The sequence below is a fragment of the Triturus cristatus genome, chromosome 6 (genome assembly GCF_964204655.1).
Source record: "Triturus cristatus chromosome 6, aTriCri1.1, whole genome shotgun sequence".
NCBI classification, from domain to species: domain Eukaryota; kingdom Metazoa; phylum Chordata; class Amphibia; order Caudata; family Salamandridae; genus Triturus; species Triturus cristatus.
The window spans coordinates 1,486,177,168-1,486,203,500 of NC_140589.1; the positions used below are offsets into that span (position 1 = coordinate 1,486,177,168).

Sequence of the window (26,333 nt, forward strand, 5' to 3'; positions counted from 1 at the left end):
AGAAGTTTGGCCTGAAAAAAGGACACATTTGTAAAACTGAATGGTTGGAGATGAGAAGTGTAGCACTTATTCATAATCTATTGAGAAGGATTGTTACAGACAGCTCAGCCATGATAGAGTTTAATATTTCTGCATATGCATTTGCTGCTTGTGGGAACAAAAAAATAAATAAAATAACTTGAGAAAAATCTGCTCAGTTCAAAACATTCCAACACAATAGGCAACCATATGGCCATTTGGTGACAGTATATGTTTAGGAAACCCTTAGCTAGAGAGAAAAGTGGCTATGCATTCTTCTGATATTCTGTGATACGCTTAATTATCAGGACCTCTACTAAAGATCGTATACAGAAAATTTAAAAACTGCAACACATCCCTTCAGTCTGTATTTCAAGATTTATGACTTCTGCATATGTTTTTTATAGGTCAATTCCAATCACATTTAGGAAAACACAGCAAAATAATATTTTGGGCTTGATTTAGAGTTTGGCAGATGGGTTACTCTGTCATAAACATGACTCATATCCCATTTGCCGTATTACAAGCAGTGGCGGCTCCTCCGCTATGGTGGAGGAGCGTCACCACACCGCGGCAAACGAAAAATAAAATTATCTAAGTGCAGATCATTTTATTTTTTGTCCTGCAGCTGTCTTGGGGACAGGGCCACAGCACTGCAGCAGGGCGAGGAGGAATGGTGAACCCTGCTGTCAGTGCATATGGCGGTTTGGCCGGCCGTCTGGGTCTGGCAAAGCCGTCTTGCGCACTGACATCACTCCAACCCAGCTGTATTGCTGGGTGGAGAGATCAGCAGGCACAGGGTCCTATGTCTCTATGGAGCGCTAAACCAGTGCACTGTGCCCAACCCCTAAACTGCTCTCTTGGTGAGAGCGGCCACAGGGGAAGCTGGGAGCTTCAGCCTAAGACAGAGGTCCCCACTGCGCTGCCCTTCCCGCGCTGCACCCGCCTCACCACATTTCCCTTACATCAGCCACTACTGATTACAAGTCCATTATATATTCTGGCTGATAAGACAGGATATCGAAAGTCTAAATCTAAATACATCAAAAGGCAAACCTATGCATTTGGTTACCTTTTTGTTTAATCTTTGGTTTTCCTTTTCCATTTTCAGAATCTTTGAGCTGCTTCCCTCTGCAATACCCATTGCACTTTGCAGCTGTTCCACAGTCTTCAATAAATTTTGGTTTTCCATTTCTAGCTTCAGCAATCTGCTTGATGTTAGCTCATTAACTTCATGTCCAAGGGACACCTGTGGTGCTGTACAATTGAAGAACACATATTGAATATAAGAAATTACAACATTTTAGTTCACATTCAACAGAGAGCTGCTTTATCATTTTCTTACCATCAGGAAGGTCACTAGTTTTGGACAGTTGTTCTAATTCCCAGCCAAGATGCAAAGATTCATCCATGCTTTGTTTCTGAGCCATTTCCAGTGTCATGTTTTCTTCCATCAATTCCTCAATCTTTTTTCTGTCCATGTCACGCTCCTTAAAACAAAGACATTTTGAATGTTTTTACTGTAATAAAATGGTTAGTGGACATTATATTTTAGTTTAATAATGTGACACTATATGAGACAACAAACTTTCCAAACAGAGTTCCCTCTTTGGAATAGTAAACAGTGGTACAGTATTGGAGGTATCTATAAGCTGTCTTATGCGCTCGACAGCCTCTTTCTTAATTTTGCACATGTAGAAGACTACGCATTACAGCAACACAATACAATGCAATAAAACTTGATTGTTATCATATACACTGTTACAAGTGGTTGTCAGACCATAACAGATTGTTTAAATAGGTCTAAATAAGAATGTTGTATTTCTATGGTTTTGCAAGTTTTCCCTGGCAGCCAAGGATTTCCCCATCTTGATCTTGTTCTCGTTTTCATCGCTTCTAAGCGATCCAGTGGGTAAAATCATCAGAATTGGGATTCTGTGCATTTACATACCTGAGACTGTTTCTTGTTTTCTCCATTATTGACAAATTCAGTCAGGATCTATTTTTCACGTATGTATCTGTGCCACCCTCCTTCATTTTCTAGTCTATGATTGCTGACTCTGGAATTGCTTACCAGTATTTGTATGGTGCTCTTTGGTCTTCACCATGATTACATACACAGTTAGAGTGTAGTTCCTATCTTGCATTCTTTTCCATACCATTCTGTCTAATTTTGCATTTTATGTTTTAAACTTGGATGCATACTTTTCTTTAAAATACTTTGAAAGCACGTGTGGCAATGTGTTTGTTTTAGTTTCTATCTGAAGCATGCCTTTTTGTCAGTGGTCATCTCCTCCAGTTACCAAGGGTTTCTATTGCATAATTTTACTGAGCTTCTTGTAATTAAAAAATAAAAGCTATTTTGTTGTTTTTTTGGAAGAGCAACCACACTTTTGTGGTATATCTTTCAACTTCAAGTAGAAGTAGGTGTCACTTTTATTCTGCCTAACAGACATTTTGAGAGTATGGACTTTCCTATGGACTTTCAGTACTAGTTTAGAGAAAAGGGGCATGCTTTCTTTTGGATTACTGTCCCACTTGATGTAGTATACACTATACTAGATGGTTGATTGGTTTATGTTTGGACTATTAGGTCAGAATATGCACTTATGAGTACATAGTCAATTTTTGTGCTGGTGTCACTTGTTAGCACATTCACCTTAGTTTTGAAAGAAGAGACTCTCTGACTTGATGATGCTGATGGATTTCTTTTTCATGGTATGTTGAACCGATTGTGTAATGGACAATACATAAGAAAAACGATTGTCTGTTTCTGGAATAGCACCCCCCCCTTCTGTTCTGCTGGAAATTAGGGAGCATCCCTCAATGGATCTTTTATTATCCTCTTTTGTTCTATTTACAGAATGCTCTAATCACTGACTTCTTTAATTTGTGTTTTAAAATGATTAGCTAATTCTTTGCGCTTATTCCTGTTTCTAAAATGATTTCATAACTGTTCTTTTGCATTTATTGTGTTATCCTTCAAATGTATATATTTGGAGTGATTACCTACATTGTGTAGGTTTCAGTTCCCGCTCTTTTGTACTTTTTGTTTATATTCTGTTACCATCTGCTGGTATTATTACCTGTATTTCTATGTCTTTCTTATACCCGAATTTGATTTTTCACATTCTTTATCTGAAGTTTGGGAATATATGCTGAAACTTGCTATGTCTCAATGTAAATGTATTCTTTATATGCTCCTCATATATATGCATGTGGAATTTGTATAGCGCAAACTTAAGTATAAGACAGTAGAGCATTGTACAGGATCAAGGAAAAATATGCAGTTACAGAGTGATGAGAGAGGTTGTTGGGTTCAGGGAGAAGAAACTGACTGTTACAGAATGAAGAACCAGTGTCCTTTAAAGAGGTGCATCTCCACCTGTTTTCTAAACTGGAGCAGACTTGAAGGAATCGTGATATATATAGGGATGGTGTTCCAGATCCCGGGTACATAGATGAAGAAGACTTTTTGTCTTGTTTTACCTTTTTCTTTTTTGCCCTTCTATGCCTCCAGTTTGATGGTGTTCTGATTGTAAGTCTGCCAGGAACAACTGGAGATGGTGTGCTTGCCAGCCAGACATGCAGGGTGCTGGTAGTGATGCAGCTAATTGTAAAGATTGTGAGGGATCTCGAGGGGAGTCAGTGGATTTCCATTAGTAAGGGTGTGAGGAACAAGTTACTTACCTTCGGTAACGCTTTTTCTGGTGGATACAGTATCTGCCTGTGGATTCCTCACCTTGTGAATATCCCCTGCGCCAGCAACATTCAGAAACATTAGTAGCTCTCCACGCCGACGAGGACGACGTCACAGAAGCACGGCTCCGCTCGTGGCTCCGCTGACGTCACAGGATCCATAAGAGGACCTCGTCGGTGTGATGACGTCAGTTCCGCCCTTTTTTGCGTGCCTACGAGGCACACGGACGGACTGACAGCAATATATATACAGTATACACAGTACATAATACACAAAACAACACACACAGTGTGAAGATAATACAGGAAGGCAAAAGAAATAGCACCCTTCCTTTGACAGTAGTAAATGAATTTTGAAACATCATCACTATTGTAGGTATACGAGGGTGGACAACGGGGAGGCGGGTGGGTCAGTGAGGAATCCACAGGCAGATACTGTATCCACCAGAAAAAGCGTTACTGAAGGTAAGTAACTTGTTCTTCTGATGGATACATCTGCCAGTGGATTCCTCACCTTGTGAATAGATTCCCACAGCAGTCCCCACTCCCGGAGGAGGGTGTCCACCCTTCTATACCAGAAAGTCCTGAAGGACAGAACGAGCAAAGTGTCCGTCCCTCCTCACCTCGGAGTCCAAGCAGTAATGCTTTGCGAAAGTGTGGAGGGAGGCCCAAGTTGCCGCTCTACAAATGTCCTCCACAGGAACACCTCTAGACAAGGCAGTCGTAGAAGTCTTTGCTCTAGTAGAATGAGCCCTTAAACCCTCTGGAGGTTCCTTACCGGCCAAAGAGTAACATATCTTGATGCATAAGACAATCCATCTGGAAAGGGTGCCCTTGTGCACCGCTCCGCCTTTCCTGCAGCCAACAAAGCCCACGAAGAGCTGGTCGTCCACTCGAAAGTCTTTAGTCCTATCAAGGTAGAAGCTCACCGCCCTCTTAGGGTCCAAGGGGTGAAGCCGCTCCTCCTCCTTGTAAGGGTGAGGAGGAGAATAGAAGGTAGGAAGGGTAATGGACTGCCCCAGATGGCAAGGAGTTACCACCTTAGGCAGAAAAGAAGCCCTGGTCCTGAGTACCATTCTTTCAGCATGAATGGTCAAGAACGGGGGTTTTGAACTCAGAGCTTGAAGCTCACTTACCCTCCTTGCCGAGGTGATCACAATGAGAAAAATCGTTTTGAAAGACAATGGTCTCAAGGGACACTTTTGTAAGGGCTTGAAGGGAGAACCCATCAGTTAAGACAAGATTTAAGTCCCATTGAGGCACAATAAAAGGAGAAGGAGGAAACATGTTTGTAAGGCCTTTCAGAAATCATAAAACAATAGGAGATTTGAACAATGACGGCTGATCCGGCAAGCAAAGGAAAGCCGACTAGGCCGAAAGATATCCCTTTACAGTGGCTATACCAAAGCCTTGCTGAGCAAGAGACAAGGCAAACTGAAGAATGTCAGATAAACGAGCCCTCAAAGGGTCAATAGACTTCTCTCCGCACCAAAGAACAAATTTAGACCACCTATAAGAATAGATAGATTTAGTGGAATGACGTCTGGCAGACAAAATTACGTCTACCACGTCAGGCGGGAGAGAAAAAGAATTCAGGTTGCCCCGTTCAATCTCCAGGCATGAAGGTGTAAGCTCAGGAGGTGGGGGTGTAGAACCTGCCCCTCCGACTGCGAGAGGAGGTCTGCCCTGAGAGGGAGACGGAGCGGAGGGCACGAGGAGAGGTGGAGAAGATCTGTATACCACTCCCTTATTGGCCAATTCTGGGAGATCAATATGACTTGAGCCCGGTCTTGGCGAATCTTCCTCAGAACCCGAGGAATCAAGGGTATGGGAGGAAATGTGTAAAGGAGATGTGAGTCCCATCTCAACTGAAACGCGTCCCCCAAAGCTCCCTGCATCGGATACTGGAGACTGCAGAAAGACGGGCAGTGAGAGTTCTCGTGGGTGGCAAATAGGTCCACCCGAGGAGTTCCCCACGTCCGAAAGACGTGACGAACCTCCTCCGGATGAAGCCTCCACTCGTGGTCGGCCCGAGAACTGCTGACTGAGACTGTCTGCACGCACGTTCAGAACTCCAACCAGACAAATCTGATGATCCTGAACCACCCAGGACCAGAGACACAGAGCCTCTCTGCAGAGACAATGCGACCCCACTCCCCCCTGCTTGTTGACATACCACATTGCGGTAGTGTTGTCCGTCAGAACTTGAACCGACTGACCGCGAAGGGAAGGGAGGAAGGCTTTGAGCGCCAAACGTATCGCCCGTAATTTCAGAAGGTTGATGTGAAGCAACCCTTCCTCTGGAGACCAAAGACCCTTGATCTCCAGATCCCCCAGATGAACACCCCACCCTAAAGTGGATGCATCCGTTATCACTGTGGCCACTGACAGAGGTAGATGGAAGAGCTTTCCTTGAGACAGATTTCCCTCCACACTCCACCAAGACAGATCCACCACAGCTTCTCTGCAGATCCTCACAGACTCCCTGAGATCTCCATTGTGCTGATACCACTGCCTGGAGAGGCACCACTGGAGCGCCCTCATGTGCCAGCGTGCATGGTTGACCAACAGAATGCAGGAAGCAAACAGACCGAGCAGACGAAGGACCTTCAGGACTGGAACGACCGCTCCATTGTAAAACAAGGGAATCATTTCCTGTATGTCGAGAATCCTTTGAGGGGGAGGGAATGGTCGACACACAGTAGTGTCCAGTACCGCCCCTATGAACAGGTTGCACTGAGAGGGCACCAGGTGAGATTTGGGCACGTTTATCGAGAAACCCAATTTGTACAACAGCTGAGTTGTATCCTGCAGATGATGAAGCACCTTCTCTGGTGACTCCACTTTGATCAGCCAGTCGTCCAGATAGGGGAAAACTGGAATCCCTGACCTTCTGAAATGGACTGCCACCACTGCCATCACCTTGGTGAAGACTCGAGGTGCAGTAGTAAAATAAAACGGAAGGACCACAAACTGCTAGTGTTGCGACCCTACCGTAAAACGGAGATACTTCCTGTGCAACTTCAGGATGGGGATGTGGAAATACGCACCCTGCAAGTCGATCGACATCATCCAGTCCTCCTGTTGCAGCGCTTGAAGAACCTGCGCAAGGGTGAGAATCTTGAACTTCTCCTGTTTCAGAAAAAGATTCAGGATCCCGAGGTCCAGGATTGGACGTAGCCTGCCATCCTTCTTCGGAATCAGGAAATACTGGGAGTAGCATCTCTGATCCCTCTCCTGCTCTGGAACCACCTCTAACGCACCTTTTTTTAGTAACGTAATGACTTCCTCCTGCAGGAGAAGATGGTGGTCCTCCGAGCAAGCACCTTGGCAAGGAGGGTAATTTGGAGGAAATTCCCGAGCATTCTCTACAAGATCTAGAACCCAAAGGTCTGAAGTGACCGATTCCCAATCTTGTAGAAAAAAGGTAAGCCGGCCCCCTACAGGACCAACATGATCCAGAATGGTGGATCTAGGGCTGCTTTGCAGTGGTGGGAGGGATGGAGGAAGAGGAAGAGGAGGAGGAGAGCTGCCGACCTTGAGCACGACCTCTGATCCTGCCCCTGTAGCTCTTGTACAGGGTGTTGTGTTGCTGCTGTTGCTGCTGTTGCTGCTGCTGCTGGGGCTGCCTGGAACCCCTAGGCTGTGTCTTCAGACCCAGAGATTTGGCCGTGACTTTGCTTTCATTAAATCTCTCTGACGCAGCATCAGCCTTTTTACCAAAAAGCCCAGAACTGTCAAAAGGCAAGTCCAGAAGCGTTGCCTGCACATCAGGGGAGAACTCAGATGATTTCAGCCAAGCACTTCTCCTTGTGACAACCGAGGAGCCCATAATTCTGGCGACAGAGTCTGCAGTGTCCAGGCCACTCTGGATAACCTGACGCGCAGCCGCCTGAGTGTCTGACAGAACCTCATTAAAGTTCTGCCTGTCCTCGTCAGATAACTTAGGAGCCAGATGTTTAGCAGAATCCATGAGAGCGTGAATATAACGGCCCAAGAGACAGGTGGCATTTGTCGACTTTAAGGCCATACTAGCCGAGGAGAAGACTTTCTTGGCTGATTGGTCGAGCTTTTTAGCATCCCTGTCACTAGGGACCTGTGGAAAGGCACCGGAAGACCTCTTAGAGTAAGCAGCCTGAACCACCAGACTTTCCGGAGAAGGATGGGAAGTAAGAAAGTCTGGATCACCTGGAGCCGCCCTGTATCTTCTAGCCACAGTTTTAGAAACCGCAGGAGCTGAAAAGGGCTTTCGCCATACCTCCATGACTGGTTCAGTGATGGCCTCATTAAATGGTAGTAAGGGCTCTGTCATGTGGAGGGAGAATGTAAAACCTCAGTGAGGATGTTAGGCTTGAATTCAGCAGTAGGCAGCTGTAGATCCAAAAGCTCCGCTGCTTTTCTAATGACTGAGTGGTAGGGAGCCACATCTTTAGAGGGAGTATCGGCTGGAGGAGTAATCTCCCACTCTGGTGACAAATCCAGGCCACTAGCCTCCTTCAACTCTTCAAACAAGTCATCAGACTCCATGAGCTCACCCTCTTCCATCTCTTCAACCTGGTACCTTTGCTCTTCCAGGACTCTTTGAGCTTCTCGCCTGGACCTAATCCTCATGACCGGCGTCGGCGGCACAGCAACCGACTCCGACGGTGCCAGAGCCGGCGTCGAACATGGATCCGGAGGAGCAGCCGGAGTCGAACGAGGTCGAGTTGGAGCCGGTGAAGATGGAAGCGGCATCGATGTCCTTGGCGCCGGGAAATGCCAAGACGGTGTCGCCGGGAAAAAAGGCATAAATGGAGCCTGAGCGTAGGCTTGAGGAACCCCCAGATTAAAAGCCATTGGACCCATGAGACCCGAAGGTGCTCCAGAGGGGTACATCGCTCTAGTGAAGACTCCATACATTGCATTCAAATAATGCGATGGGTCTTGTCCCGGGCCTGGAAAGGGGGGATATGGCTCAGATTGAGGCATGACCGGACTCATCGGCGCCGACGGTGGAGCCAGCGGAGTCGGAGCTTCTTCAACTGGAGCCGGAGAATGTGTCGGCGTCGGAGATGGAGCCGGAGCCAGAGAGTGCTCCGGTGAAGCCGCAGGCAAGGTCAGGCAAACAGGAGATGCAGGATTTGAGACAGGAGAGGGAGAAACATAGTCCTTACGACGTCGAGTAGGCGAAGCCGATCTCAGATCCGCTTCTTTATCCGAACGGTGTCGAGAACCATGCCTCTTCTTCTTTTTATGCTTCTTGGACTTAGAAGCATGCCCCGACGTCGACTTCGACGCCGTCCTCGTCCTTGACCTCGATCTGGAGCGTCTTCGACCTCTCTTGGTTTGAATCAAAACCGAAATAAAGTTTTTTATTGATTGATTGATTGACCTCTCTTCTCTTTTTTCATCCTTGCTATAAACAACTTGGCTTCTCTTTCTTTTAAGGCCTTAGTATTCATCTTTCACAGCAAGAGCATCCCTCGACATCGTGATCCGACAACAGGCACCAGACACAGTCCTCGTGCGGATCCGTGATGGACATGTGCTTACCGCACTCCCTGCACGGCTTGAATCCGGACTTCTTTGTCGACATCTTTAAACAAGAAGCAAGAAGAAAGAGAAACACCAGCAGAGACACAAAGTAACAAGCCAAAGCTAGGTCTCGAAATATATATATTTTACTAGGGACTAGGGACGATAACAGAGTGCTGGTTGTAAGCAGCGTATAATTGAATTATTGCTTTTGTGCATTTTGTAGTGTGCAATATTAAGTCTCCAGAGGGAAATTGTTTGACCTTAATGGGAAATAATCCCAGATGATTATGGTCTACAGATAAATTGTTGGAAAAGACAGTAATGCAATTTAAATGTAACTCTCTAGTACACTAGTTGAGCTTCTAGTACACCAGAAGCTCACCTCGGGCTTGAAAGGCCTGTTCTTTCAGTCCTGCAAGAAGATGTGCATTTTTAGCTGAATGTAGTCTGTTGATTAGTTTTATAGGGCATCCTAAGAGCAAAATGTTCCCAAGTTGAAAGGAAGTTATATGAGTGGGTACTTTTCCTCAAATATAATTACATGAACATTCTTAATTGGATTATATTGAAATGGTGCACCACTGAGGGGAAACATCCATAACAACGCAGTCATTACAACAAACTACCTTTACAACGCAACTGTTATAACGCAAATGCCTTTACATCGCATGCCATTACAACACAGGTCACTACAATGCATGCCATTACAACACATACCATTACAATGCATGCCATTACAACGCATTCTAAGGTAAGTAATGGAGATTTTTTTAGTATTAGGGTGGGTGTGGGTTTTGGGGGACATGGGAATAGTAATTTTTACCCCTACACTATCCAACACTTTCACTACTGTTGCACTCACTAGAGTAGGAATAGTAATTTTTACCCCTACACTATCCAACTTTTACCCTACTGTTTGCCCTAAAGGTATTATATATTGTAATAGTATTCGTTGTAATGGTATGCGTTGTAATGGAATGGTTGTACTGGTAGTTTTAAAAAACGTGTTGTAATGGCATGCGTTGTAAAATCATGCAATGTAATGGTAGTTGTGATGTAAAGACCTCGTTGTAAAAGCATGCGTTGCAACATCATGTATTCACCTCAGGTGCACATTCATGGACCGGAGACTGAACGTCTTAGAAACGTGGCTAAGGTATTGATGACGGGCCTACACACCTGAGCCCTATCATGGAAGTGTTCTGTATTTGACTGTAGCAGCGTTGATCCTTACATATGAAACCATGGGGAGATAAAGCAAGTTACCGTTGTTTCGATTAACTTCTATTCTCGCAACCCCATATTGGATTTTTGACCGATTTTACGTTTAAACCCTGATGAAGTTCACTGTCAATTGAACGAAACACGTTGGCTGGAGTTGTTGCATTGACATTATTTGAATAAAGGAGAAAGAAAATAAGGAACTCTTGTTCGCATATTATGTACTTTGGGAAGGAAGCTCAGTGGTGCACCATTTAAATATAATCAATATTCTTGATCTGCGTTGCAGTTGCACCCAATGACGGCAGGTGCAGGATTTGTTGTGCATACTCTCATTGATCATTGTCAGACAGTTCCACACAAAGAACATAACAGTGAGGTGCGGCTAGCATAGTCCGACGTCGCTTTGTCTTTTTGTTAACATTCTTAATTGCTAAAGAAAAAAATACGATTTTTCTAATAAAACTAAGCATACTATAAAATAATATATAACTACAGTGTCATAAGTCATAAATCAATATATCACTTACTGTTTCCATATCATGAAATTTGGCTTTTAATTGTAGGTTTTCTTTTTCTAATTCATGTAACTTGTCAGACCGTGCTCGTGTTCCCTCTAATTGATCTTCCAACATTGCTTTTGTTTCTAAGAGTACTTGATTGTCTTCTTTTAACTCCTTCAGAATATAAGAAAACAAGAATATCATTTTTTTAAATATATTTTATATACAACAGAGTGCACAAGCTTCAGACATTGCTAACCAGGCACAATTACAATTAAGACATGAATACTGGTTAAGAAAAAGCAAAAAGTCACAATTCAAAAGGGACAAGACAAAATAATCAAGCCTTACGACCTAGTCTTGGATAGCACCAGAGCAAGAGAGAGAATTCTAGGTGGAAGTACTCTAACAAGCACTCTGAGATCTTACAGCGCTTCAAAGGGCAGGTAGCCCCATGCCTTACAGAAGAGTTTTGTCAAAGAACACACTCCTGATTATATCTCAGAGTCACACAATCAACAGGAGAGGGCTTTTGCCTTACCATTACTGGGCAATGTCTCTCTCAGCTACTACCAGCCCGATACACACACAAATGAGTTTGCATCCAGGCCTTGTATTTGTGCAGCAAAGCCAGCATGGGAGAGGGCAGACTCGGCCAGCCTGGGGACTTTGATAGGGAATCTAGGATGTTCCATAGATTTTTCATGTTCCATAGAATATTTAGTCAGACAACCCCAACTCACATGGTATCAGTATCAGTGTGACGCCTCAAGCACAATTGAGAGGACTCCCTACCCATTTTCCACAATCTTTCATAGTTATGGGAGACCCTCTATAGGTATTTGAATTGGATCACGCGTAATGGGGTGGAGATGGCGGCCTCAGGGGAGGGAATAATGGTATCTTACATATAAAGCTGGTAAAGGTTGGCAAAATGTTGGCAACATATTGAATACTCTTTTTTCATCTCAGGAGCTCTGCATCTTATTCTGTATATTTGTCTTTGATTACTTATCAGACAGACACCCCACATCTAATTGCCACAACCATGCAAAGTAGGACTCTGTTCAGGAGTCCCAGTGATTCATGGAACCAACAAATTGGAGTCCACAGTTTCCAATTCTTTTTTTATTTGTATATTTAAGAATGTTTGCACAAAAGACTCTTTAGAGCCAAAGGTAATGAAAATCTCTTCTACTTCCAGTAAGTTTTGACCACACCAACACAGATAGGACCAACTTTAAACATAATTAACATCAAATGTATTCTTGAAGCTTGACACCGTAAATCGCCTTTGATGAGCACATAGCATTTTGTCCTCTGGAGAGCCTATGAACTTGATATTTAATTGATCCTGCCTCTTGCCTCTGTGGCCAGCACGCTGTAATTTATTAATCAAGAGAGCCTGGGTACTGTATGTTTTAAACGCCCCTGCCCCCGCAACGAGGACTGCATTTACCATAGCGCGTTGCGGCAGGAGCCGCACGCATCATAGAACTCGTGCCGGGGGGGCGCATATAACGAACCCAACACACCGCTGCGCGGGACCCGCGCGGGCACGCCGGGTCAAGGGCGGGCCGTCTGTGCCTGTCAGAGCCCAAAGGAAGCTTGGCTGGGCCATACTACTGATATTGCAGTATCGGCGCATTATAGCAACCTGTAAGGATTTGTTTGATCTATTTGTTTGACGGACTTGGTCATATGAAGGTATAGCTTTATCAACCTCCTACTGACTCCATTCTTTAACTCCATCTAGAATGAGTAAACAAAAGACAGGAGTGAATGGTGGGGTTGAAGGTACATTAGATGCCTTCCTTTCGAGAGCAGAATCTGCACTAATACACAAAATAGAGCTTACAGAGCACAGGCTGTCATTAAAGCCACACTTATCACATACAGCTTGGATTCACAACGTACCAACTAGCCCCTCCATGCGTGGTCCTTCGGAGACCTCTAATACTCATCCTAATGAGGAACAGGTGACTGACCTAACTCATGAAACTACAATTCCATCTAGAAATGCGAATAGCCTACGGAAGATCATACCAAATACTAGGGGGCAGAAATTAAAAGCGTCTCAAAGTAACACTGCTGAGCCGTCCTCAAAGAAAAGAAAGGGACGGGACTCTTCGAAAAAACAAGCCTCACCTAAGGTGACTAGACGTAAATCTAATCTAAATGAAAGAGATACTAGACAGGGGCTGATTAAAACCTCCCTAACCAGTGATAGTGTAGCTGGAAACCCCTCCTAGTTATACGAGGCTGAGTTTTGGGACAGACTGGTAACAAAGGTCTCTAGCTTATTGGATCCATTATTGCGAAGATGACTTTAATTGAGGCTAGACTCACTAGGCTAGAGCAGCTTATTAATATCACCCCTATCTAATACCCAGCCGCAACTCAAAACAGGTGGGGTGGAGGTACTGGGACTAGTGAATTAACAGGAAATGAACACTGATCGAGCACCGCTGCAAACACAGCCATCGAACCTATTGGAGTCAGCCATCCAACCCAAGTGCGCCCATTTCCTCCCCGATCCTTAGTTGATGCTAACTTAACTTTGGAACCCTCTATGCCCCTAACTCAAGTAAATGATCCTTTAATTGCTAAATGGCCCACCATGCTCAGGGCAGGGATAAGATCTGTACATACACAGTTAGGACAAACACCCAAACATGATTCTGCTTTAAAACCAGATTTGAACTTACATCTTCCCCCAGAAGTAACTCCCTACATGATTATTTTGTCAAATGTCCCGATACTTACTCCTGATGTACAGGAACATTGGTCCACTTTACAGAACAAGTCATTACATTTATTAAGTACCAGGATTGGTATAAATGACATTCTTTTTCAGGAATTTAAAATAGCACGGAGAGTAGCTTGGGTTGGGAATTCAATAAAGACCCTACAGGGTGACTGTGTGGTTCTAACTTTTAAATACCCCGGACTGGTGCGACATATCATAGAAAGGACTCGTAGCCGGCACCTCATGGCCAACGGCATAAACATCTTACCCTTGGGCTTTTTTTATACTCCCACCAGAGATCCTTGGTACAATCAGAAGTGGGGGTTACCTATTGGAAATGGGCAGCCTGGTTGGGCGATCCCATTAAGCAATCGGTATGAAGTTTTAAACTCCCTGGAAGAACTAGACTGACTGCACGACATAGCATTACACCCCTTAACTGACAATCTCGAAGATAAGGGCCCCAAGGGCACATGATGCAAAATAGTGATTACCACTCTGTACTATCTTACCCAGTTACATGTACTCCTATGTCACCCGGTGCCCTTACTGGTGTGGGGAATGAGCGCAGGGAGCCCACAAAATTGACCCTCTGTAGAACCCCGGAGGAAGATGAATACAACGTTCCTGATCAGATCATTAGTACTGATGATTCCCCTCTTTTTGGTATGGCAGCACTAGCTAATCCCTTTGAGAGGACTAAAGATTTATGTAAAGTTGTCTCTTGGAATATTGCGGGACTACGGGCCAAGTTGATAAACCCTATTTGGTGCGATTTTATAACAAACATTGATGTACTATGTCTTCAGAAAACTTGGGTTTAAGATCCTATCCATATTAATGGATTTAAAACCTTCCCCACTCCAGCGGTCGAGGGCCACTGTGGGAGGGCTAAGGGAGGGCTCAACATCTATATATCCAACAATCTAAAAACAAAAAATATTGTGCTGAAGGTTGAGGAAGTCAATTACCAATTGCTCAAAATTGATATGGATAGGAAGAATTGCATTGCCCTGGTTAATTTCTATAACAATATTCCGCACGCCAATGTGAACTATGTGTTGAAAAAACTTGACTGTGATATAAAAAATAAGTGTGGTTACTCTTATAAAGATGTTATGGTAATCGTGGTAGGTGATTTTAATTGTGCCCTCTGTCCAAATGCTGTTGGAAAAACTGTGGCTTTATACCTGGAGCTGGGCCTAGTAATAGTCATTTTTGTCACTCCTTTCTGGGGGACCCATATAACGAATTGGTCTTTGGCAATAATTTAGGATTTGCTAATGAGCTATATCCCACTCCTCTTCCTATGAGTTACACCTTTAGTGGAAGGGGCTTATTTACTACTATTGACTATATCCTGATATATAACAATTATGCACTTCATAAGTTTTGTATTGACGATATCACATTGAGTGACCATTTCCCCTTGTGCCTTCTCCTATCCTTGCCGGAAGGTAGTTTTGGTAGACATGATAATATGGGTCATGTCTTAACTAACATCAAACTCAATAGGGTAAATGGCTACACCTTGAAATGGCACAAGGTTGACTCTTAATTAATCACAAAAAAGTGATCTCCAAATGTAATCGGGCTTTTGAGATCTGCCTGAGTGATACAGCCTGCCCAGATAGGATTTTGACCTCTTTTCAAACTATAACAGGTGGTGTAAGGGAGGCATTATGGGCCCAGGAATCTAGAAAAGGGAAAACACAGGGATGGTTTGACCCAAAATGTACCCGTGCCTACACAAATTTGAAAAACATACTACATAAGATCCCCCGAAACCCAGCAGAAGTGAGGCATGCAAGAGGGGTGTATAGGTCAGCCATCAAAGAAAGAAAACTGATTTTGAGGAATGAAGCATGGGAAGCTTTGCACACTGCCTCTCTAGTGGGAGACAGTGTGACTTTTTGGAAAGTCATCAAATTGCCTTTCTTGATGCCTGAAAGTTGCCCCGCAATAGAAATCGCTATTAGGGAAGAGGAATGGATTAACCATTTCTCAAGGATTTTTAGTGATGGAGGTAGTGCCGAGAATAGGCAGGAGGGTACTCACTGGACCCTCTGATTCAGTAATCTAATCTCCAATTTTCTTTAGACGAGGTAAATTGGGCAATATCTGTGAGCAAGGAAGGAAAGGCACCAGGGCCGGACGGGGTCCCGGTTGATCTGTTTAAGTCAAATCTGACCTTATGGGCTCCACTCGAAACCCAGGTTATTAATGCCAGTGTCTCCGTCCCCTTCCCCTCAACTTGGGCCGCATCAACAATAGTGACAATTTTTAAAAAGGGGAACCGTCATGATACCGGATGTTATTGGCCCATTTCACTATTGGATGCCATAACGAAGGTAGAAGTCTTAGAATGTTTGCATGTGTGGGCAGAGGACAATAAAGTCCTCTCCGACCTTCAATATGGCTTCCGTGAAGGGTTGGGGACTGTAGAGCAGAGTCTGAATTTGTTAATTCTGGTAGGAAAGTATAAAAAGGCAAAAAAGATAAGATTGTTTTTAGTCTTCGTGGACCTCACCGCAGCCTTCGATTCAGTAATACATGCAAAGCTGTGGGAGATCCTTGAGGTAATGGGGGTGGATCCGCAAATTATTTACTTTCTTCAACGTTTTTACAATGACGCGCAGACACAAGTTAGATTCAGTCTGGGGGGTAATTGCACTGCCCCAATCTCTCAAAGAAGGGGGTCAGGCAAGGTTGTGTGCTGGCCCCCTTCCTTTTCAATCTTTACATTAACGAACTGGGAGATGCATTGCTTAAAGACAATAAAGATTTCCCCAGATAGCTGGGCACCCTATACCTGCCCTCCTTTATGCGGACAATGCCGTCTTAATGTCACGCACACAAGTAGGTCTGCAAAGGGTCCTGGATAGTTTCTTTGGTTTTATGAGTAATCTTGGCTTGAGGGTGAATACCTCCAAGACCTTTATAATGTGGTGTGGTCGGGGCAGCCAGAGATGTAGGGACATGTATGTAGACGGTCAGAAAATAGAGCCTACAAAGAGATTTTCTTACCTGGGAATACTTTTCAACCAAGATGATTCTTGGACTGAAGCTGTATTAGCCAAGACATTCGTTTTTTTCGAGAACTACTACTGCGTTCGCTAATTTTAGTAGGAAGCTAGGCAGGAGGCCCCCAGTGGAGCTCCTGCAGATGTATAAAGTGAAACGCGTTACTACAGTCTTGTATGGGGCAGGGCTCTGGGGTTTTACAGACAGGCATTCCATACAAGTAGTGGAAAACGTGTTTCTGAAATTTTTATTGTCCGTTCTGAGTAGCTCTTCCACATACACATGTCACGCCAAGCGGGAGCGCTTATTAAATAGGGACATCCTAACAGATTGCTTAATACTGGAAAGGGCCTTAAAAATCCCATGGTTAAGGTACGTTCGAGATTTTATGAAGGACCTTGGCCATCTGGAATATTTTACCGAACCAAATAGTATGTTATCTGTAAATAGAAAGGACCTAAAAAAGAGGGGCTTTTGTTGTTGGATTCGTTAAGATTGTCGGGCGAGATTGTCAAGCCCAGTGTACAGCAAAATCAAATGATCTTAATCTGTTTCACCATCCAACCATACTTAACTGTTGTACCTGGAGTTTATGACAGGTTTCTATTGACACGATTTAGGTTCGGAATATTCCACAGAATCGTATGCTTCCCAAAAATGTATGACTGGGATCGAGAATTGAAATTGTGCCCATGTGATAATGTTTTGGGTCAATCCACCATCCATGTACTTTTGTTTTGTAAATCTATAGCGATCTAAGAAAAATATGGATCGCCCAGCGTTTATTGCTTTACAATATCTACATAATGCGCACTCAGTTTGGAGAATATCAATGTTTTTAAAAAAAGTTGTTCATCTAAGGAAAAGTTTCAGTATAGGACTACGGATTTCTCTTTTGTCTCCATATATGTATGTTTTTTTATAATGATTGTATGAACCAACAGTTGATTTATATTGTGCTTTTCTTTTTTTTACTATGTAATATTTGTATGTTTTTTATCTGCTTTTATGATTGTTTGAATTATCAATCGAATAAAGCTGTGATTGATTGATTGATTGATTGAAGCTTACGCGGGGAAGGACATACCACTTTCGACCTAATAGGCAAAGTTATCCAGGGAAAGTATAGGCTTATATATTTATGTCTATTTGTATAGTGCACAATGCATAACTTAACTGCCTATAGAAGCTCTTAAGCATGGATACATGTCTGCAAAGAGGCGAATAAGGTGACATTAGTGTGGCCTGGCATAAAGGGGCACATTAGGTAGAGGTTAAATTAAACTTTCTTTTTATCAGCTTACGTTTCTTTAAGGACTGACACCATAATTATTACTTTACATTGTTTGGTGGAATTCCTAGCAGCTAACTATCAGAGGAGGCAGTGATGGTTGGGCTACATAGGAGCCCACTATATTGTGCATTTGCCTATTTGCTTAACAAAGCCATAATATATATATGCAATTATTAATTTGCAGTATCTGTTAAGTTCATAGACATTTATGTTAATGTGTGTGCGTCAATTTGTGCTAAATTTATTGTGAGCATGTAAATTAAATCTCATGTTTTTCTTCCCACCTGACATCATGAATCATAGTGCTGATTTTTCTCAAATTAATTCAGCCATACTTCTAAGACAGGACACAGACTGCAAAATGGATGAGGTTAAGGTGTGAATAATTGCTGACAAACTCTGAATACTTAAAGATCAGCAAACCTTCAACGCTTAGATTAGGCATGAATGCAGAATGCACCATGTGCTATGTTGTCAGTTTACATATTATTTGCATTCTGTGCATTCACATTAGCGACAATTGTCTTGTTACCTGTAATGAAACTCTTAGATTTATTCTGCACACAAATCGGCTCAATATTATGCTTAAAAAATAATGTATTTCTTGTGTATGCAGTTGGGGTGAATTATTGCAAGAACCCATAACAATAAATCAAAACGTCCGACAGTCTCTAGCAGATTCTGTTACAGGCCTAACACACATTCTCTACAGGTAATTTGAGAGCTATGCAAGAGCCATAATTTATCGGTTCTCCCTGTTCAAGCAAGTGAAATTATACTTACTTGTACTTGCCTAGTGGCCAAGGGAGCTCTAACTGGGTTGTGATCATGGGAGGCCCTCGACAATGTAGCAAACCCTCAAATAGCGAAAATGCTCTTCCTTTACTGGAATACAAAAGTAGGCATCATGGAGATATGGAGATTTACAGATGTTGTCTAATCCCTTACTGGCAATGTCCAAAGAATTGAGGTACCGTAACCACTGAATTGAACCCACTATGAGAAGTTGTAAAGCTCTAACAACATCATAATGACCTCGGTCTCCTGGGCATGGGGGGGCGCTAGGTGGCGCGCTGACAAAATGGACGCCAGAGCGTGAAGCTCCTGCCATCAGGTGCCATAATCCTGTGAATTCTCCTGCGTGCGGCGCGGGTGATCGCTGCAGACGCCACCGGCCGCGGACCAAGGACCTCCCGCAACCTTGCGGAGGAACCCGGAGCTGGAGTTAGCCTGTAGCCCCAAGCTGAGCCGCGCTGAGTCTGGAGCCGGCGGGAGGCACAGAGCGGGACCTGGACCTCGGCCGGCCGCGGGAACTACTCTAGTCCGCGGCTGGCCAGGTGTCCGGGTGAGTTGAGTGGACCCGACCCCAGCACGCCAGTGTGGTCGTAGGGTGTGGCCCGGAGGCCCGGGAGCGAGGTGGGCCTCCCTGAAGGCTGCGGCAACGTTGGGGGCCTAGTGACGCGGATGATTGGGGAGCGACGGGATGCCCCACTCCTAGCAGACACAACATTGGGGCCCGGGGCCTGCAGGACTTGTAGCTGGTGCCCAGGCCACTAAACGCAGTCCAAGTGGTGCGCGGCTGGGGAGGCGGAGGGGGGCTGCTTGGCCTCTACAACGAAAACAGTGACAGTATCTGGTGTGCACCCCTACGACGCTGGCACATCGTAAAAAGATTCACGCCCATGTGTCCCCTATGTGCACAGGGGGCGTTCCAGCTGGTGGTAACTGTGGGGGGGCCCAGCCTTGGACGACACTTGAGGCCCTGCTCGGGCTGCACCACTATACACGCACAGCCGGCGTCAAAGGAAGGGTGGCCAGTTTGCTAACGGCCCAGACGTAGTGGGCACTGGAGGCGGAGGTGGCGTAGTGTCCAGCCTGGCAGCTGAGGGACACGGACGCTGTGGTGGAGGAGCGGTGCCAGACAGGGGACAACAATACATTGTGTGGACAGTGTGAGATGGTACCGGCGGTCCCGGAGCCCTGTGGATACCGAGCAGTGGGCTTCAGATAGAAGGTGCCCACGCCGTCCCAGGAGGGTTCTTTGTCGTCTCCCCTCCCCCCTTTCCTTCCCCCGCACCAGCAAGGAGAGCGTGGTGTTCCTTCTGTCACATCTTGGCAAGGCAGAAGAGGGAGGCTGGACTGTACGTCGGAGGTGGGGGTTGCCGACGAATGCCCTCCGCACAGCAACTGGCCATGGGCCGGCTGCGGAACAAGCCGCCCATGGGCCGGTCACAGACAGAGAAGCTGGGCACCACATCCGGGCGTCACGATGAAGATAAGGAGCTTCCGGCGACAGCCCTCGTGGCGAAAATGGACACAGTATTGGCGGCGGTGGAGCGGCTGGGTACTACACTGGAGCAGACTAGGGCCTCCCTGGAGTCCCGGATTGACAAAGTCATGGTGGACTTCACCCTCCTCCACGCGGACCATCGTAAGTTGGCAGACTCTGTCACCCAGCAACGCCAAACGCTTCAGGATGTCCAACCTGTGGTGCGCAACCACACCGCGGCCCTGTAGGGCCTAATCGACCGTGTCCATGCCTTGGAGGATCGTGCCGAGGACGCGGAAGGGCGCTCTCGGCGCAATAATGTCCGAGTGGTGGGTCTGCCGGAAGGTGAGGAGGGACGCAACCCGGAGCAATTTGTTGAAGGGTGGCTTCGTGACATCCTCCCCCCGAGGGATGCTCTCTCAGCAGTTCGTGGTGGAGCGCGCACACCGGGTCCTCAACCCGGGGCACGACCGCGCCCCTTTCTCTTCAGGCTCCTCAACTTCCGAGATAGGGATGTGGTGCTTCGTGAGGCCAGGAAGTTGGACACCATCAAAGTGGGCGGAGGACAGGTGATGCTTTTCCCGGATTATACTGCGATAGTCCAAAAGCGGAGGAGTAACTATCTGGTAGTGAAGCGCCAGTTGCGTGACCTGGGGATCCCATATTCCCTGCTGTTCCCGTCGCGCCTCAGAGTGATCACGAAGGAAGGGACCCGGTTCTTCGATGCCCCATCTGATGTCTGGGATTGGCTGGAGGAAGCAGGGTTGAGCGGGGGTCGGAGGCCTCTGGATTCAGGAGCTGATGGGCGCCAGGAGAGGAGGCCGAGACGGCGGCGATGGAAGGAGGCCCGCAGAGCATCGGGGCCGAGCCCCGCCGGGACGCCCAGTCCTGAAAGGATGCGGCTGGAGCGTCAGGAAGTCCTGGAGGCGGTGGCAACCTTGGGGTCCACGAGCAGCCATGGTGCAGCGGCTGATCATGAGCATAGTGGACCTGAAACTAGCAGGTCGTCTTCCCCGTCCTCTGTACTTTCAGAAGATCAAGTCCTACCACTGGTGACGCCCCAGACTGCTGACCACATTGTATGAGCCCAGTGCGTTGAGATGGTGGCAGCTGCCGAAGTGAGGGCCGACATGACCGGGACAGGATGTTATGGGGACTGTTGGAGGGGTCTCTCTCTATTTCCCTGTAAGATGTGGTGCAGTGTCGGATGCTGGCATACACAAGTCTGCTGGCTCGTGCTAGGTGGCTGGGGTGGAGGGAAGCCCCCGCTTGATGGAGGGGCCTGAGCGCAGTGGGGGGTCGGCGGTGGGCGGTGTAGGTAGGCACGGTGGGGCCACCCGCGCATGCTTAGCACCACTTGTGTCATCAGAGGCACAACTGGCGAATGTAGGAGTAGCGCAGGGAAAGTGCAGGTTGCGTCAGCTACAGCCACATCGCGCACCCGTTAGCCATTACCTGGGTTAGTTTCACTCAATAAGCATTTAGCTTGCAGTTTGGACGAAGGCCTATTTGGGGGTTTGCCCTGGCAGTTACACTGTTATTGTTCTTTATTACATGTATTCAGCAACACGTAAGTGTTCTTTTGTTAGGGGGGTTTCTGTTGCAACACACCGGCATGACACACAGAGTCTATGTTCACCCCTCCGACCGATTCGCCCCTGGCCCCATGGCCACTGTAGACCTCAGTCACTCTAGATGGCTACCACTGACGTTATCACATGGAATATAGGGGGAATGCACACGCCTGCGCGTCGTTACTCCATTTTCGCTTACCTGCAGCGGCATAAGGCGGCCATCGCCCTTCTCCAAGAGACTCACATGACGCAGCCTGAGCTCGACCGGCTGCGTGCTCGTTGGAGGGGCCAGCTATTTGGGACCACATACTCTGCGCATGCCCGTGGTACATTGATCTGGGTGAGGGCGGGCACTCCGTTTACATGCATAGCGGTAGTAACTGACACAGCAGGGCGATGCACACTGGTTCGCGGGAGACTGAACGGTCAACACTTGTTACTAGGTTCAGTATATGCCCCGAATGTCGACCAACCGTCGTTTTTGGCTACTTGTCCACAGTGCTGGCGCCATATGCGGGTCTTCCTGGCTACTAGGGAGGGACTTTAACTCTGTCCTTGACACACGCCTAGATAGGTCCTTTCAGCCCCTCCGCAACACGCAGGCGGTCTCTAATGCGCGGACCCTCACCGACTGGTTGTCGCGTTGGGCATTATATGACCTGTGGCGCACCCTACACCCTGACGATCGCATCTACTCGTATTATTCAGTGGTGCACGACCTCCATGTCCGTATAGACAGGGTGGTGGTCTCCCACTCTTTGACCCCCCTGTTGGGCCAAGCGGTGAATTTGGGTCGGACCCATTCAGACCACAACCCTCTTAGGCTACGTCTCACATGGGACTCCGGTCGGCCCCCTGTCCCCACGTGGCGACTTCAGCCGGCGGCTTTGGAGGACGCTGAATTTCGCGCCTCCCTAGGCACAGCGATCGAACAATTCTTTGACCTGAACGAGGGAACGGCGAGTAATGAATTAGTAGAGTGGGACACCCATAAATTTACTATCAGGGGACACTGTCTGGGTGCGACGTGGAATATTCGCAGGCGGCTCACGCTGTCGCTCACCGGCCTGGAGTCGCGTCTTCTCTCTTGCGAACTTCATGGCGAGGGTGGGGCTTGTGACTTGGTACGGCTGGCGCGGCTTTGGGCACGCCATGCTGAGTTGCTGGAGCGCTTGCTAATCGAATTCCATCAATGGCTAAATACAAGGGATGAGTGGTTAAAATTCACAGACACAGCAAGCCCAAACAGACTTGATTTCCTGGACGTCACAATCTTCATCAAAAATGACATAATACACACGAAGACTTATTTCAAACCTACGGCTAAGAACAGCCTCTTGTCATACAAGAGCTTTCACCCACGCCCGCTGAGAGAGAATCTTCCCTATGGGCAATTCCTCAGGTTGAGACGGAATTGCAGTAATGTTCAAGATTACAGTAATCAGGCAAAGGAACTAAGTGAAAAACTCCGCATAAGAGACTATCCCGCCAGGACCATCAAAAGATACCAAAAGAGGGCTAGAAACCAACAAAGAGATACCCTGCTTGACACCATCACGAAGGAACCAACAGCAGACCTGGTTACCTGTGTAAGTACCTACAGCACAGTGTTCAATAACATCAAGAAAATCATAAATAAGAACTTGAATATCCTTACTTCTGGATCCCTGAAATGGCCGAAACCAAGGTTCTCAAATAGAAGAACCAAGAATCTGAAAGACTTACTGGTTCACACAAGACCACTTGAGAAACCTACCAACAATGTCCCACGGGAGCCATGGAACAACACACCAATAACTGGACATTTCCCATGCGGTTCATGTTCAGTTTGCCATTTGACAACAGCGACAAAGACACTACAACTGTTGCCCAACTTAAAATGGTCAATCAGATCCCACACAAACTGTAACACCACTCATGTTATTTACATGATTACATGCCCTTGCGACCTACGCTATATCGGAATGACGAGTCGCAAAGTCAAACAGAGACTTTGCGAACACAGGAGCAACGTCAAATGCAAAAAGATCACTACCAAAATGAGCTGTCATTTTCTTGAGAAAGGACACACTGTCAATGATCTCCAATGGGTTATCCTAGAGACCCTACTCTTCAAGAACCTCAATGCCGAGAAAATATTGTTTGAAAAGGAACAGAGATGGGTCTATCGTCTCCAAACACACAAACGAGGTCTGAACGATAACATCCCATGGCTCAGTTTCAAGAACAGATGACTTTGTTCAACCACTCTCTTTCCCAGCACAACTGTACCATGAGCTTTGCGAACGCTATAGACATTGATGTCAATAAGCCCCACAGATGTTTGACTATGTAAACCAGGATCAACCATTTTCTCTCTCAGAACAACTGTACTATGAGCTTTGTGAACGCTATAGACATTTATGTCAATAAATCTCACGGATGTTTGACTGTGTAAATGTAACTGCAAAAATCGTTAATTTAACATATACACTGAAGACGTAAAACAGAAAAATCTCCAACATTTTTCCAATACTCAAATGCAAAACCAAGAACAAGTACCATTAACATCCTTAATATTGAGAAACTTTTGTTTTTGTTTTTGCCACAATAACTTTATTACGAACATTTCAGCCTCTATATCACGCAACATTGATAACTAAGAATTATGGCAGTACATTTCACAACAACGAGTCTGTAAGAAAGGATGAAACTACGAACAAATATTAGCCTTTGAACACAAAAGGATAAGCATACTGATGAAAATACCTTCAGCCCCCCCCTCTTCAAAGAACAAAGAGATGCTGAGTAAAAAACTTTATTCATAAAAACACATAGTATTACAATCCTTTAATACGCTCCTGTAAGTATGCATTTCGTTCCTTATTGATGATCAGACCGTGAGGAACGTCATCATGTAGTCACTGTTTAGATAGTCACGATTTAATTGTACTATCTTTCCATAATCTTTTCATACTTTGAGTTGACACACTTAAAAAAACTCTTTAGGGAGAGAACGTTACGTACTTGTAGCCCTTTCTCTCTGTTCATGCCTTCTATGCCTTTAAAACAGCTTGTCACGCAAGAACCCGTGTCTTCACCGGGTCCTAGGAGGCAGAGTCAGCACTGGTCTTAGACCGACGCCTAATAGGTAACAGGAAGAAGAGGAGATCGCCAAAACCGTAACGTATACTTTGTAGACACCTGTTGGAAACCGGGCAACCGGGTTAGCGGTCACCAGGTTCCCAGCACAGTGGCAGCTTGGCTCGAGCGGTTGGGGGTCAGGCACCGTGTTAAGCGTACGTCACACCCTCACAATAACCATGCGTTCATCCGTTCCAAAAACGACACTACACCTTAAAAATTATGGAAGACAAGATGAAAATATATATGTCTTTATCTTATTTTCTCTTAGTTGCAGGCTTCACATCATAAATACAATACGATAGGATTTTCCTTCAAAAGAGCAGGTCAAATAAACAATGCTACTTCGGAATTTCAACAAATAGGTTCAGGTCATCATTAAGCAAAGAATAAATAGATGTGCAATAAATACAGACGGAAAATAAATACTGTCAGACAATAAATACAGTGCAAGAATAAATTAGTGGAAGACAATAAATAAAGCACTTTCAATAATTAAGGTAAAGCAATCAATGACAATTACAGATCAGATCACTTTCATGAGGTCACTTGGTCTTACTCTGCCCATACACAGCTTGTGGTCATTTGGATGGCATGGGGGTGTCCCACCTAGATTGGTCAAGGCTGGGGCTTAAGCTACGGCAGAACAAGGGTAACCTAAAGATCTGGCCCTCCAAACTACACAGCCCTTTATGGAGGTCACTGTACCAGTCTCAGTTCACCCCTGGCACTCCCAGGCTGGTCCTAACACCCCTCTAGCCCCTAGAATGGTCTTTTAGGGCTCCACGGGGCCTTAGACGCCCCCTCTACCACTTACTGTCCCTTCCTCAACGATCGGCTCCGCTCGGCGCCGTGTCGACGCCGTGAGGCGGCTCCAGATCGATGTCGCTGGGCGGCCTCGACTCGATGTCGCTGGGTGGTCTCGACTCGATGTCGCTGGGCGGTCTCGACTCGATGTCGCGGGGCGGCCTCGACTCGATGTCGCTGGGCGGTCTCGACTCGATGTCGCTGGGCGGTCTTGACTCGATGTCGCCTTCCGGCGTCGCAGGGACACGGTCTCCCCGCTTCCGGGTGTCTCCGGAGTGCGATCTCCACTCCCGACCTCCGGCGCGCTTCACCTCAGTTTCCGGCGACTCCGGTGGGCGGACTTCACTCCCCCGTCGACGCCTCACCTCGACCTCAGGTGACTCCCTACTCGACCTCCGGCGCCTCTCCACGACCTCCGTCGGCGCCCTCACTCGACCTCCGGCGACTCCCTACTCGACCTCCGGTGCCTCTCCACGACCTACGTCGGCGCCCTCACTCGACCTCTGACGGCTCCGGGTACGACGTCTGCTTTCTG

The 26,333-nt window shown here is 46.2% G+C and overlaps 1 protein-coding gene across 1 annotated transcript in view; it reads right to left on the reverse strand.

The window, feature by feature from the left end:
- CCDC88A (coiled-coil and HOOK domain protein 88A) overlaps positions 1-26,333 on the reverse strand; it is an 888,939-nt gene that overhangs the window by 399,569 nt on the left and 463,037 nt on the right. The window contains exons 11-13 of the mRNA XM_085612608.1: positions 10,986-11,132; positions 1,364-1,508; positions 1,091-1,275 (exon numbers count right to left, since the gene is read on the reverse strand). Coding sequence (XP_085468734.1) covers positions 1,091-1,275; positions 1,364-1,508; positions 10,986-11,132 — 477 coding nt within the window. The remainder of the gene's footprint in view (positions 1-1,090; positions 1,276-1,363; positions 1,509-10,985; positions 11,133-26,333) is intronic.